The 16343-nt window shown below is 36.9% G+C and overlaps 1 protein-coding gene across 10 annotated transcripts in view; it reads right to left on the bottom strand.

The window, feature by feature from the left end:
• Positions 1 to 16343, bottom strand: part of PAM (peptidylglycine alpha-amidating monooxygenase) — a 369904-nt gene that overhangs the window by 160585 nt on the left and 192976 nt on the right. For all 10 annotated transcript variants that reach the window (XM_069088092.1, XM_069088091.1, XM_069088094.1 and 7 more), the window contains 2 exons: positions 10740 to 10825; positions 8151 to 8234 (listed from right to left, as the gene is read on the bottom strand). In XM_069088092.1, the coding sequence (XP_068944193.1) occupies positions 8151 to 8234; positions 10740 to 10825 (170 nt within the window). The remainder of the gene's footprint in view (positions 1 to 8150; positions 8235 to 10739; positions 10826 to 16343) is intronic.

The raw sequence follows: 16343 nt of genomic DNA, 5'->3' as shown, positions 1-16343 counted from the left end.
AGAGAGAGAGAGAGAGAGAGAGAGAGAGAGAGAGAGAGAGAGAGAATTGGACCTCTGAGAAAACCTATTAAATCCTCCCTTCTAAGAATGTTTGTTGCCCACATTAATAATGGAAGGAAAATTTAAGTTTCAGCTAGAGGCTAATGAAATGATAAATAATATATACATACATGAGTGTACATATGCAAATATAAATATATGTATGCACACACACACACACATTAAAGTTCACACACTACCTGAAACATTTCCATGAATCCCAGGTTAATAAAACCCTGAACTTTTACACTGGAATGAAATAATTTTAGAGATTTTGCCCCATTACTGATCTACACTTCATCTTGATGGAAAATAGTATCAGGGGATTTCATTTCTATTTACAATTTCAAAGTTCTTGCCATTGGCTTCCCTGAAGAAGTGACTGTATAGTAGCAGCATCATCAGTAAAAAGGGGACAAACCATACAGCTAGTAATGATAATTGATATTTCCTCTCGCAAGAATTCCTTTAACTTCCTATATTTTCCATCACTTCCTCCCTATGTTTTTTCAATTTTTTTTCCAATTCTCCATCAGTCTTTGACCATAAATGATTGGAAGCTGTGGGCAGGTATGTTGGAGGTAGGAGTGCAATTAAGTTTTATGTGTATATATACTAGGCACATTTAATTCAATGGAAACAAACAAGAATTTATTAAACACCTACTGTGTTGAAAATACTGCAAACAACAATAAAAATCAAAGTCTTGACTCTTAAGGAAAGTACATTCTTCATAGAAGATACAGTATATAGGCAGATAACATCTCACTTAAAACCTCACCTATTGGAAATTTAACTTATTGAGCAACCTCACCTACCTAGAACAAAGCCCATAATAATAAATACATAAACAAAATCTCTGAGTAGCCAAAATAGACACCACAAAGCCAGTGCACTGACAGCTCATGCTCATTAATTTGAAGAGAATACTTCAGGCTCTTTGACCCCAGATTGTTTCCCATTAACATGATGCTATAAACCTTGATTCCAAGTCTATATTCCAAGTATTCTTTTTGCTATATCACTCTGCTTTCTGACATATCTGTATGTATTTTAAATTGGAGCAGAAATTCTTAACATTGACTTTTCCAGTGTTTAAATCCAGGAGAAAGCTTTATGGCTTGCATTCCTTGCAATGTTTGTGAAATGTAAATTTTGAAATGGAGAGAAATGACTTCTTTATTCCTTCCTTCCTTCCTTCCTTCCTTCCTTCCTTCCTTCCTTCCTTCCTTCCTTCCTTCCTTCCTTCCTTCCTTCCTTCCTTCCTTCCTTCCTTCCACTTTTTGGAGGGCAATTGGGGTTAAGTGACTTGCCCAAGGTCACATGGCTAGTTTTTGTGTTGAATGTCTGAGGCTGCATTTGAACTCAGGTCCTCCTGACTCCAGGGCCAGTGCTCTATTCACTGCACCACTTAGCTGCCCCAGCCTTTTACTTTTCATGACAAAATCATAGAATTTAACAGTTGGATAGGTCATCAGAAATCATCATTGTTCAAACCATACTTGAATAAAAATCTCTCTTACAAATATTCAACCTTTGTTTAAAGATCTCCAGTAAGAATGCAGTCAGTATGTCTTAGGGATGCCCAATTCACTTTTGGAAAGAGCTTTTTAGGAAGTTTTTCCTTTTATCAAGCCTAGATATGCCTCAATACAACTTCTACCCACAGCTCTTAATTTGCAGTAATCTGCCTTTAGGTTCTTACAACTGAGATCTCTTACTAGTTTATGGACCGATATTCCCAATGCTAAAATCATTCCTTATATTAAGTCAGGCCATTAGGGAGGCATATTTAATTGTGCTGGTTAATAGGATGCCAGTCATACTGCAGTATATCAAATGGTAGTACTATATATCCTTTAGCATAGACTCTAAAGTGACTCAGGAATGAGACAGAATAGAGTCTATTTAGTACTGAATCAATCATTTACATTAATTTTTAACTAGGGTTTAACTTTAGTTGTAGTTATATGACAAATTCTAGAAAGTATATAGTACTATCTAGCTCAAATCAGTCTTTCTAACTCATTATCTCTATCTTACAACCTGGTCTCACAAAAACAGCAAGAATCCATTTCAGATAAAGATTAAAACCAATCTTATAGTAAAGAATAACTACCTTTAAAGTTAAAATGCATTTTGGTTCTCAGAACAAAAAAAAACAACACTAGAAATTCATCTGTAATACATGATTTTACACTAAACTCTGAAGCTTTGATGAAAACTGCAATACTGTATTCAGTTATGGGGGGCAATGTTCAGGAGGAAATGCATTGACAAGTAGAATACATTAATAATAAATATACTGTTGCTGACAGCCACCCACCATGCACACTATTTACTGACCTTTGGAAGACCCATAGACTTAATTCTGTAGAGTTGTGGTATCCCATGACTTACGGTCATACAACATCATTGGAAAATTGATGTTAAAAAAAGATGACCCTTTGTTTCATGGAGAAAGTGGGAGGTCATTAAAAGCATCCTGTAGTTTCCCAAAGATGGTACAGCCCTCCAAATCCATTCTCTTCCCCCATTAAAAAATTCTGGGCAGGTTTGTTGCCAATCTTTAACATATGTCCAAGATATCCGTATTAACAGACCAACTGAATGGGTTCCCCATTCAACTGCATACTACAATTCCCTGCAAGAGTCATTCTTCATTTATTTGGTTTTCCCTTTGTAATCCTGAATAGGCTACACCACATTACCAACAGAGAATTATGCAAAATACGTGACATAAATACTATCAAAGAGAGATATGACTGGAAAAAGAGGTGGACAAGTTACACAATTAGAGTAAGAGAGCAATGATAGATAGACCATGCACTCCACTGGCATTCATGCAATTCTAAAACACTGGTTAAACACTCTGTGGAAGACTCAGTGGAAGGGAACTCCTGTCCTTTTAGTACACTCAGTTCCACATACAGACTGATCTAATTATTAGGAAGTCTCCCGCCCCCCAATATCAAGCCTATATTTACCTCTGTAATTTTTACCTATTGGCTTTGCTTTTGTCCTCAGGGGTCAAACAGAGTAAGTCAAATTTGCCTTCTTCATAACTGCCCTTCAAATCCTTGGATACAGATATCATGTTCCATTCTTTTCTATGTAGGATGAACATCTTAATTTTCTTCAACTAGTCCTCATAAGTCATGGACTCAAGGCCCTTCACCATCCTGGCTGTCCTCCTTTGGATACCCTCTGGCTTATCAATGCCCTTTTTCCCCTTGGCATCCCAAATCTAATTCAATACTCAAGATGTACCCTGACAAAAACAGAATATACAGGAATTATCCTCATCAGTCCTGGAAACTATTCTTGATTTATTCTGGTTGTACTTAGAGGATAAAATTAGGAGTAAGGGATCAAAATTTCAGCGAGATATTAGGTCAGATTTGAGGAAAAACATTCTTATAGTTAGAACTATCCAAAAATAAGATTCCTGCCCCAGGAATTAGTGGGTTCTCACTCAGTAGAGGTCCTCAAGCAAAATCCATACGGTCACTTGTCATATGTGATATACAGGGGATTTCTTGTATATGTATTTGATTGGATTAGATGGCATCCCTTCAAACTCTGACATTCTGTAATTATGTGATAGAATTATTAGAAATTTGACTAGCTTCTATTTCATTAATAGTAGGTTAAAATTTTAAAATGAATCAATTTATTACTTATGACAAATGTCCACCACTGGGCCATCTCTCTAGGGGCAGGAAATTGGTAACAAGACAAGCTCATATGACTCAAATAAAAAGCACTAGGTTGAAACTGATGACAGCTTTGATGATGGTTTACATCTCCAGTTCTGGTATTCACTGTATGGAAATTCCTAGAAGCATACTAGTCATCAAGCAATCAACATGTATTAAGTATCTCCTATGTACTAGGCACAGTACTTGACACTTGTGAATATTCCCATGTAACCCAATACTCACATAAGGAGAGAAAAACCCAGGACCAAAAATGCCAAGAACGAATCTATTCTCACCATACTTCCCTCACTCTAGCCACAGACTCTCTTTTCCATCAGCCCTTTTTCATCACCAAGAACAGGTGATTTTGATTCAAGAGCTATAGCAGCAACTTTCCCATTATTTGTTTCCCTTAAATGACCTAGCAGCAGTTGAATACCATGGAATAATGAGAATTTAGAGTTAGTAGGTTATATAGTTCAATGTCTTGGTTTTATAGCTGAGGGATCCAAGTTCTACAGAATTTAAGTGTTTTGACCAAGAAAATAAATATCAGAACTTATATGGAACACTGGCCTTTTGACTCTCTATCTTTTGATTCTTTATACATCTTACCCTTTATATCATGCTGCCTCCTCGTGCCATGCTGATACCATTCAAATCAAGATTTTCTTGATGCCCTGGCTCTGTGAGGTGGATCTCAAGGAGATCTCTCATGTCTACACTGCCTGTGCTCTTTCTCACCCCCAATCTGAGCAGTTTCCAACTCCCTTCTGCTATTTTGACATTCATATGTGTGCATGTGTTTTTTTTTCATTTTTCAAATGCTTTATTAACTTCTGATTTACATCATTCATTTCCGCCAGATTTTGAGTTACCAATTTTCTCCCTGTTTTTTCCCCTACCCACCACCCCAAAATGGCAGTCCCACAGGATATCCCCTCCTCCAATATGCTCTCTCCCATATGTTCTCTCATACCCCTTTCGACTTTGCAGTAGGGCATGGTGGACCTCTATGCTCCAGTGCCTGTATATCTTATTTCCCAATTAAATGTAAAATAGTATTAATAATAGTATATATATATATATATATGTGTGTGTGTGTGTGTGTGTGTGTGTGTGTATTTAAACATTTGATTTTAAAACTTTGAATTCCAGATTCATTCCCTTCCCTTACTGGGAAGATAAACAATTCAGTATAGGTTGTACATGTGTAGCTAATGCAAAACATTACCATAGTAGATAAATTGTAAAAGACTTATATATTTCCCTCCCTCCTATCTCACCTCCTAGTTGTTGTATTCTCTACTTTGATCCCATACCTTTTCAAAAGTGGGTGCTTCCAACTTCCCTCCCCCCCCATCATTCCTCCTCTCATCCCCTTCCCCCCTATTCTCTTGTAGGGTGAGATACCCTATTTAGTGTGTATTTCATTCCCTCCTTGAGCCAAATTCAATGAGAATAAGGTTGACCCATTCCCTTTTGCCTTCCTATTCTTCCCCTCCATTGTAACCATTTTCCCTTGCCTCTTCTATATGAGATAGTTTACCCCATTCTGTCACTCCCCATCTCCTCTCATTATATTCCTCTCTCACCTCTTGATTTCACCTTTTAAGTAACATCCTTTCCTACTAAATTGGTCCTGTGCCCTCTATCTATGTATACCTGTAAACATATATACACACATTCACATATGTATTCATATACCCATATACCCTCATATATAGACACACACATATATATTTCTATTCCCTTCAACTATTTTCATACTGAGAAAAGTTTCATCAGTTACAATTATTGTTTTTCCATGCAGGAAGGTTAATAGCTCAACTTTGATAAGTTCCTTATGATTTCTTTTCCCTGTTTACTTTCTCATGCTTCTTGTACTTTAATGTCAAATTTCCTATTCAACTCTGGTTTTTTTCATCAAGAATGCTTGAAAGTCCTGTATTCCACTGAATGACCATACTTTCCCCTGAAACATGATACTCAGTTTTGCTGGGTAGGTGATTCTTAGTTTTAATCCCAGATCCTTTGACCTCTGGAATATCACATTCCAAGCCCTTCGGTATCCCTCAGTGTAGAAGCTGCCAGATCCTTGGTTATCCTGATTGTGTTTCCACAATATTCAAATTGTTTCTTCCTGGCTGCTTGTAATATTCTCTCCTTAATCTGGGAATTTTGTAACTTGGCTATAATATTCCTAGGAGTTTTCTTTTTGGGATCTTTTTCAGGAGGTGATCAGTGGATTCTTTCAACCTCTATTTTGCCCTCTGGTTCTAAAACATCAGGGCAGTTTTCCTTGAGAATTTCTTGGAGGATGATTTCTAGGTTCTTTCTTTGATCATGGCTTTCAGGTAGTCCAATAATTTTTAAATTATCTCTCCTGGATCTATTTTCCAGGCCAGTGGTTTTTCTAATGGGATATTTCACATTGGCCTTCTATTCTTTCATTTGTTTGGATCTATTTAACAGCATCTTGATTTCTCATAAAGTCATTAGCTTCCATTTGCTCCAATCTAATTCTGAAGCTATGATTCTCCTCATTGAGCTTTTGAGATTCTTTTTCTATCTGGCGAATTCGGTTTGTTCAGACATTCTTCTGTTCATTGCCTTTTTGAGCCTCTTTTGCCATTTGAGTTAGTCTGTTTTTTAAAGTGTTATTTTCTTCAGTCAGGCTGTTGACTCTCATTTCATAATTTTCTTGCATTGTTCTCATTTCTCTTCACAATTTTTCCTCCACTTCTCTTATCTGCTTCTTAAGGTCCTCTATGGCCTGTAACCAACTCATATTTTCCTTTAAAGCTTTTGGTGCAGGAGTTCTGACTTCACTGTCTTCCTCCTGTTCCATGCTTTGATCCTTTTTGTTCCCAAATAGTAGTCTAATGTTGGAATCTTCTGTCTGCTTTGTTTCCTTTGCCTGGTCATGTCACCCCTCAGTCACTTGACCCCTGGGCTTTTTGCCACAGTAGGACTCTGCTACCAGACAGGGGAGCTCTCAGCTGCTGGAGGTATTAGTTGGGTGTCCTCTCTGAAGCCTCCACATGCTCTGGCAAGCTGGACACACACCCCAGGATCTCCACCCTAGACCACAAACCAGGTCCAAGCAGGTTAATGCAAGAGCGATTACCCCTTAGACTGGTAGCTTGGTCCCCCTACACTCTGCAGGCCAGGGGCTGAAGCTGCCATGTGGCTGCAGTTGCCAACCGCTGTTCTTCAGTGGCTTGTTGCCCTGGGGGCAAAAGCCAATGCTCTTCTAACTACTGGGTCCCAAAGTCCACACTGCACTGACCTCTCACTTTGTCCTTCCAATCTATGTGTTGATAATTCTGGAGCCGGCCACAGCTGCTGGTGCTCTGGTTTCCCTCCAGCTGGTGGCTGGCCAGGCCTGCTCTGGGGCTAAAACCTTGGCATGGGGCTGGGTTTAGCTCCCAGAGTGCTGTGCTTGCCGATTCCTGCCAGCCTACCGGGCTGTTCTCAGCGGGAGGTTAGCTTCTCTGTGTCATTTTGTGGGTTCTGCAGCTCCAAAGTTTGTTCAGAGTTCCCTTTTACATGAATTGGGGAAGAAAACTAGAGCCTGCAGAAGTCCTGCTTTTACCCTGCCATCTTGACTCCACTGTGTATGTGTTTTAATAGCTTTGATTGTGGTATCTGTTGCTTCTAAGCATAGTAGAAAATAATATAAATGATCTATATCTATTGTTCCAGAGGTGGAGGGGAGTAGAGACAAGGAAATTATCTTCTAAGACAGTATAGGTAGGGGGAAAGCAGGACATCCTGTTCTACCATCAAACTAAAATCTAGGAGACCTTCTCCCCCTTGATCTTCTAGCCCAACCCAAAATTCAAGTTTAGTCCTTTGGAAGGGAGTGGGAAAAGGGCTGAGTGTGAATACTACATTATCAAGATATGGTACTTCCATTATTCAAAATATTCAGTTCAGTACATATATACTCAATTATATTTTAATGGGTTTTTCTCCCCAACAAAACCAGGTAGCCCACACTTACAAAGAAATTGTTTTGTAGAATTTTGTAGAATGAGATTTCCTATAGAAATCCTGTTACACATTGTAGTACAATTCCTAGGGTAGACTACAAAAGCCCACTAAACCTGAAGTATATTACTGAAAAGATTGTTGCAGCTATATCTAACCCCCACTTATATATATTTTTTTCTATAGGAATAGTAATTCTCTTATCTTGGGATGAATTTGACATGTCTTTTCCCTTACCCAACAAACTCTCCATGTTTCACTGCATAGCTTCTAACAGCAAGGGAATATCTTTGGGCACTTGTGCTTTGGAAAAGGTGCCTCTCTACATTTACTTAAGGAATACATTTCTCAGATCAATTACCCCTCAAAAGTATGATTTTGAGAGTTATTTTACCGAAATTTCACAACACTTACCTCTAAAAGCACTGATATCCCCATAATGTACTTGTAGTACAAAATATTTACTTCCCATTGCTCCTCCAACTCTGAATCCAACACCTTAAAATGTAAAGAAAAATTTATAATTGAAAAATGTCAAAATCAGAAATGGAACTGGAGTCATAAATCTCAGGTTAATAATTTGCAAAATCAAAACTGCAAGATTTTAAATAAGATAGAGCATTGAAATTTTGTCTACCTGCCACAAAAAATATCAGAAAAAAAGCAAGTCAAACATTTCTGTGCATATATGCATATGAAAAGTTGACAATCATTAAATCTCTTGAACCTACAGAAATTCTTTTCAGTGTTGAATTATAACCACAGCCACTTCAAGCAGACAGTTTACTCATTTTGGAAAACTGCTTCCTTTAATAATCATAAAACAGACAGACTGTACACTCCTATTTCCCTCACTTGCATGTGATATACAATCATATTCATTTCTTGATTAAATGCTTAAAGTACACATTTTTTCAGTGACCCTTATGGAAAGTAGGCATAAAAGAAGAGGTCATTCACAGAAATTATTTTTCTCCTAGAAAAGGCTATTCAATGCAGTGTGTAAATGGATTATATTGAAACTCTAAAGGATACAATGAATTACATCTAACTCCCTTACCATTCACAACTATTGCTGGGGAAGCATGAGCAAGCATCTAGCAAGAAAAATGCCTGGAAAGTAGAACAAAGAATTTTTTAAACTGTTTTGCTAGTGTATCTTACTAGATTGGTTAGTATCTGTGACAAAGGTGTGAAAAAATATTAGACTTTTGAGGATGAAGTCTTTTTTTTTAAATCAACTGGAAAGAAAAAGATAATAAAAAAGAGCCTAGTGATTAGTTTATACATTATAAGCTATGAACATTTTAAAAGTAAACAATAAAAAGCTCGCTTGGGGTTTGGTATATTAAATGCCTTAGTTCTTATATCATATTATCTCAGAGATGAAGCAGCCATTTTCTTTTTTTTTTATTTTATTTTGTCTTTTTGGAGTGGGGAAGGAAGGGCAATTGGGATTAAGTGACTTGCCCAAGGTCACACAGCTAGTAAGTGTTTAAGTGTCTGAGGCCAAACTTGAACTCAGGTCCTCCTGACTCCAGGATGGTGCTCTATTCACTGCACCACCTAGCTGCCCCAAGCAGCTATTTTCTGGACTCCTAATATTCTTAGTTCAAGAACACTTCTGCTGGGAAGACCCAAAAGTAGCCTGAAGTATACTTAGCCATTCTCTACTTCTACCTAAGCTATTACATGGGCAAGTAGCCCCCAGATAGGCAGGAAAATGGGTGATTATCTCAATTAAATCTTCCTAGTATAGTATCCCTTCTGGGCTGTTTCTCTAACTTGTACCTACTCTTGTAGGTATGTTCCCAGGAGACTGGCTGGTACTTCAGGTTTAAGGTGCAATTTGTGGCATTCTTCTAATATTCTAACTCGTCAGCCCCCACTGATGTATTTCCCATTAACAAGTAACCCACAGATACAATCATCTTTTAGCAAAGACATTTACTATAATAGCATAGAAATAATAGTAGTTACAAAGCATTGCTTCTATAAAGTTATGGCATACTTTCCCACAAATGCATTAAATTTCCATAAAAGGAATGGCCTCCAATCTAGTGTTAGTGAGGCACACATGTTGGATACATACATTGCAAAGGCAGCTCACAACTCCTGGTACTATACAGTGTGAAAGTCCTTGCCCTTTTCTTAAGGTCATCATTCAGTTCCCCTTAGGCACAGCATCTCTATTAGATATGCTGCCCATTTAGTTTCCCCAGGTCTGTACCTCTTCACAGCTTGACTCTAGACTGCCATGGCTAGCTCCTAGAAGCTTCCTTCCTTGGGTGACTGACTATCTGTAGCAGTAGTTGTATGGCATATGCTTCTCTGAATAAATGTCTCCTACTAATTGAATAGTTCCTTTCAAAGATACACAGCCAATTGTGGTGAGGGGGAAAAGAAGAGCAATTTTGACAAGATTTTACTTAATAGGTAATTCCCTGCTTGCAATGTCTCCAATTTTCACTTCTTTTATTAAGTAGCTCCCTCTGGGCAAGTGGCTTCTATATTCCATGGGTAATGGGAAAGCTGAGGAAGATGGTTGGGGAGAGATTCCTATGCTTCACAAATCTTTCAAGATTTGAATGCCTTCTCCTCTCTAGTGTTTAAAGAACACAGCCCTTGGGGGTTAGCTAATTTATTTTCTCAGCCAATCACATCACTTTCTTTAATTCATCAGAGTAAAGTTTTCTTATACCTTCACATTTTACACACCATAAGGGTATATTTGCATCTCTACAGTGAGTTCAATGCTTCATTAATACATTGTGACTACATTATGGGTCTTCTGTGACTACAGCAGCTAAATTGTGTGTATGTGGGTGAACCATATTCTCCCTCCCTTATTCAAGTACAAATAAGGCCATGGGGGTTACTTTCAGCTTTTAACTGCTAAGTATAACATTGGGGAAATTACTAAATGATCAATAATGGGAACTCTAAAAAGAGATTTTTGGGTAAACTTAAAAACGAAAAGATCAAAATGCATCTTCAATATACCTTTAGGGAGTCTGGTGGGGGGAGCATTTCTTGCCCAGGCATATAAAATATTGACTTTGTCTGAGCAAGTTCCTTCATCACAATCCCTGAAAGAAAGAAATGATAAAGGAAAAATGAGTATTAAATCAATAAAGACACAAATGTCTCTACATTTCAACCAACTGGGGAAAAATGGATTAAGTATGCGGTAGAACATATCACCTAATCTGCAACTGTATCAACTTACCTGTTCCTTCAAGACTGTGACTTCCATTAAGTATTCAAGATTTCAAAAATACTTTTGAAAAACCTTTCTGTCAGAGAATTATACTAACACAGTACAGTGTTACTTAATGAGAATTTTGAGGCTGAAGACAGAATAATTGAAACCTGCATTTCTACTTATATTCTATGCCTGTTAAATTTATTACAAAAAATGTTAGAAAGCCAAAGATGAGATTCTATACACAGAAAATATTACATGGCAATCTATGTAAATAGTTAATTATTCATAGTTGATAATGACTCTAGGTACAAGCAAACAATATATTAAAAAGAAAACTAGATTTTTTGGGGTAGTAAACTGTCAGCATGAGAAGAAAAATGCAAAAAAAGAGCTTAAAATGTTTTAGTTTGAGAAAAGATGGGCAGTAGAAGGGATCTAGCTTGTCATTTCTAATAGGACTTTGTGTCCCAGAGAGTACCTGATCATAGTAACTAGCCTCTGGTAGGAAGCAAAGAGATATTTATTGACTGAAAAAATGAATCTGCATCACAAGTACAAAGGGGAAGGTAATTCAGCGGTTTACTTGGTCTGAGCCATAAGAAGAAGCTAAGGAGTCTTGAAAGTGGGATAAAGTTGAATGCTGTAACCACTCTCTGTGCCTGTAAATACCATCCTGTGCATAATTCATACCTACATATATCCTTATTTCTATAGTAACACGATTTTTCTTGCACTCACAAGTATGTAAAGATACATGATTCAGGAACATATTCATTCTCTTCATCACAAATTCTAGAGTAATGCAGGTATATATTTAGATACTTCTTCATTAATTACTAAATTGTAATCTCTCAGACTCTGAGCACTTACCACAGTTCATTAAATATTATTTATTTAATAAGCTGGAGAAAACTATTTCCCCACAAGTAGCTGCTCATATTGCTCTATGTGTCAAAATCCCCAATCTCACAGGATTAGATGAATATCAAAGTTCCTGGCTATGCAAATTTAATCAATAATGAAACAAAAGCATAAATAATGATTTAAATATTTTAGTCATGAGAAAGATCACATCCAGAAACATTTTTAACCACCATTCTACTAGCAGATGACTTCTCTTTGATTCTGGAAATACTATCCCACCATTCTGTTCACACTAGATACTGATTAAAATCTCTCAAGATTCCTCCTCATATTTTTTCCCAAGATAAGAGGTAAATTCAGTCTCCCAGGAAATAATTTATTTTAGTCCTTTTTCTTTGTCATCTCTTCTAGAATGCAATGTAAACTACCAGTTCTGCCAGACTCTTCAAAGAATTTCTCTTTAGAATGTTTCTTTTTCCATTAAAAAATGCTAAAAACAGTTCTCCTAGTGTCATTTTTTTCTTTGTCCTTCCTCTGTCTTCTCCAATTTTCTCTCCAACCACCCCATTTACTCTCTTCCCTTAGTCCCTCAGATACCAACTACTGAATCCTCAATGTTCTCCCTAGCTCTCGAAGCTCCAGAGACAGTAACTAGTTTTCTTATGAAAAGGAATTGCAATTGAGAAAAAGACATGGGCTGAGAATATTGCTGTCTTGAGGCATTCTGAGAGAAGGGATATAGTTGACAAAGGGTAAGGGCTGGTCATAATCACAGCAAAGTATCCAAAGTCCTAGTAGTAAATATGAAGACAGAAAACCAATTCTTCTCTCCCTTGCACATCTCCTATTAAACCAACAATCATTGCCATAGGGAAACAAAACAAAACATTTTGAGGAGACTGAAAATTTGTAAATTAGACAGCATGTTTATCAGTTTAAGTTTTATTTCCGAGCAACTAAAGCCAAAAGATTTAGAATTAATTTCTAGTTCTGACTCTGTAAGGAGTCTATGAATATCTGAGTGTAGATTTACCACATGGTCACTTAATTAGGCAATGGGGAATTATGGAGTGTGAGGAATAGGAGGTATGACATCACCTGCATGTTTCACCCCACTTTCATAATTTCGTGCTTAAAAATTGAAGTTGATTTCTAGAGTTGATTTTTCCAGTAGGTAAAGTAGTATTTGTGAGTATGTTAGCTATTGGGGGCAGAAAGGCTAAATTTATTGATTTAGGGGTGTCATTTAGATAGATTATTTCTCCAGAACCCTAAGTGCTGCTTTTGCTTCAAGGCCTATCTTGTGCCATCTCCTCCATGCTATTTTCCTTGATCCTGCCAGCTAAAAGTAATTTCTTCTTCCTAAAATTTTCCATAAATACTTTATCTAGGTCTGTTCTTTATCCTTATTTATATATGTTACACCCCTCGTGTAACCCACTCTACAACAGAATGTAAGCTCACTGAATACAGGGACTGTATTATTTTTCCTTTTTTAGTGCCTTGAACAATGCTTTATACATAAGTAGTTAATAAATTGTCTTTGAACTAAATACTGCTATGTATTCTTTTAGAAAGAAATCCATTTTTACATAATTCATTTCATTTGGTTATTAATTAATTCACACTACTAGAAAGCTATAATCATACAGGAGAAAGGTGAACTCATATGGCATTCAGGTCAGCAATTTGAGAATCCTGTTTTACTTTCATTTCATTTTTTTTTTTTTACTGATCTGACTGGAGGCAGAAATGTATTTGACTATATAATTTGCACAACCTACCCAACTTTGATCAGAATACTACCTTCTTTTACCTAAGTAAAAGTGGACTATAACTTGATTTAGAAAAAGTTTAATCAGGTGAATAGATTCTAAGTGAAATTTTTTTACAATACCTGTCAACAAAAAACTTATGGCCTTAACTTTTTCCACCTTGAAGTAAAAATGAATGTGTGCATGAAATTTATAAGAAAATGGGGATGACCCAGTTGAAATTTGAGAGTAGGCTAAAAGAAATACATTGACCCTCTCTTCTTCATTCCTCACCAGGCTCTACTGCTGATGCTTGGAATTTCTCTACACTCCACAGAAGCAAACCACCCTTGGACTTCTCACACTGGAAGTACCTTCCAGAAGTCCTTGTGGCCTTTCTGATTGTTTGCTCCCAGTCTTCATTCTTCTCCATGCTACACTTTTGACTCAGGAACTCTAGATTTTTCAGACTTTCCCTACCATATTACAAACACCTCTTCACCCTGGAAATTTACTCTACCCCCAGATTTCTTGCACTGGAAGTACCCTCACATTGGAAGCAGTTTTTTCCTTTGATTGGCTGGTTCCTTCCAGAACCTCCATTTTAAGGAAAAAGCACAGGCCAGTCATATTTTCCTTCTTCACCAGCCTGCACTCCAGAACTTTGCCCCTACACGTGTACTTTCCTCCCCATTCCCTTCTCAGCTCTCTTTTATGTGCCATCTTCCCTTTTTAAAATGTAAGCTCCTTGTGGGCAGGGACTATCTATAGTCTGCTTGTGCTTCTATTCTCTGCACTTAGCACAGAGCCTAGCAGAAAGCAAGTATTTGTTGATTTGATTTGACTTGACTTTCTAATTTCTCTTATATTATTTTCATGAGAATTCATGTTTGTGGGGAAACTCAGCATATGTGATACAAACAGATGTTTATGGTAAGGATAGAGACATAGGCATTATTCTTATAAAAATCTTTATTTATAATATAATTAATTTATAATGTTAATTGTCCTAGTAAATGTAAACCTGAAAAAGCATTCAGCTTTAAAGATTTATAATGATATCAATTAAGTACCACTTACTTATTTTACTAAACAATTTTATTTGTCCTAACTTGGTACCAAGGGAATCACTATAGAATTAATTCATTTAAATAGTCAGGAATTCTGAGTGCTTTTAAAATATGATTACATCTATAAAATTTCTATTTGCACATCACCTGTCATATAACCTTCATTAAAATGATATATTCCTGCAGAAATAGGTAAGTATGCAACCCGCTTCCCTCCATGTGGATGTTTCTGGAATCTGCTTCCAGGTATGTGTAAAGGAGGAGCCCGCTTGTAAAGGTATTCTTTCCTGTCTGCTTATTGTGTGGCAAAAAATAGGGTTTTTGGTTGGCTGTTAAGACAGAACTGAATAAGCATACAAAAGGCTCCAATGACATACATAACCTTGCTCCCTTTTTTCCTGGCATCGAGCAAAGCAATAATTGCAGTAAGCCTCTGGGCGGGGAGAGTGCCAGCACTCCATTCTTTCCATGCCAGCTGACATGAAGCTATGAACACATGGCATGGATTGTTTGTCTTTGTCTTTTTTGTTTTCAGTTTTTTTTTTCTTGTTCTTAGGTGAATGGATGTCAGAGATAGAAAAGACTAGGTCACAACTTTGGGAGCCATGAGAAGCTATATCAGGGATTCCCAGCAGACCAGACTTAGTGATGAACTCCCACAAGAAGTGACCTGATATTTCAAGCAATGAAGCAACTTATCCATGATTATGTCGTTTTTGGAAATAAACTTAGTGGAGTGAATCTTTGTTTTAAATGCTTTAAGTTTGAGCCCATTCTCTGAGGTGGTAGAGTGGAAAGTGTAACCCTGGTATGACAGAGGTGTTGGTACTTCTGTCTTTGCTATATGTTCTCAGCAAATATAATTTTGTATAAAGTTAATTCATATTAATTTGGTCAAATTAATATTGGGTGACAATTACTGGATCAATCAGTAATACAGTAGAAATATTAACTGTAATTGTTGGTTGATATTGGAGAAAACAGAAAAGAAACCCAAGCTTTGGAAGGTACTTCCACCCCCAGGGACCCCTAGGACTCTGAGGGAAAGAGATGTAGCTAGCTACCCTCTTGGAACCCTTCTTGCTAATATGAATGTTAAGGATCCTCAGGGTCTATAAAAAGAGCTACATTTAAAAACTGACAATGATTTAAATAAAGAATGGAATATTCAGATTAGGTTTTACTCTTAATGATTTTTGGTACTGTATTCATCTCAGTCATTTTAATATACATGAATGAGCAAAAGTCTTCTCCCCTAGCAAAAAGTTCATGAAGCAGGTAAAGAAAACCAGCACAAGAAACAGCAAATACATCAAAGTGAATATTCTGTAACTTATCATAATGGTCTCTGAGAATATTAAAATCTTTCATGTCAGCACATATAAATTTGAAATCAGCAAGAAATATTCTTAATGAGTATGCTAAACAGCAATACATAATATTTATGAAGTTTATGTAAAATGGCTTTGAATGCTATTCCCTGTGATTCAATACTCTAATTTATTTCCTTTCTGAAATTTGAGTTCATACATAGGCATCCTTTTCCTGGTAGGCTTTTCAATGAGCTCTGATATCTTGCATCGTAGCCATTATATTTTCTGAGAAGTTCTGATGTGTCCAGCCTAATGCTGTCATCCAATAGCAGTGCTAATACAGAAGAGCTTCCTTAAAGATGAAGTAATGCCATTCTAGCAGGATGATAACTCCAACT

This window comes from Petaurus breviceps, unplaced genomic scaffold, assembly GCF_028583685.1.
Source record: "Petaurus breviceps papuanus isolate PSGF00001 unplaced genomic scaffold, PetGlider_PUasm1.0 184, whole genome shotgun sequence".
In the NCBI taxonomy this organism is placed as follows: Eukaryota; Metazoa; Chordata; class Mammalia; order Diprotodontia; family Petauridae; genus Petaurus; species Petaurus breviceps.
Note: the sequence above shows the minus strand (reverse complement) of the source record. Positions and strands in the feature narration are given on the sequence as shown.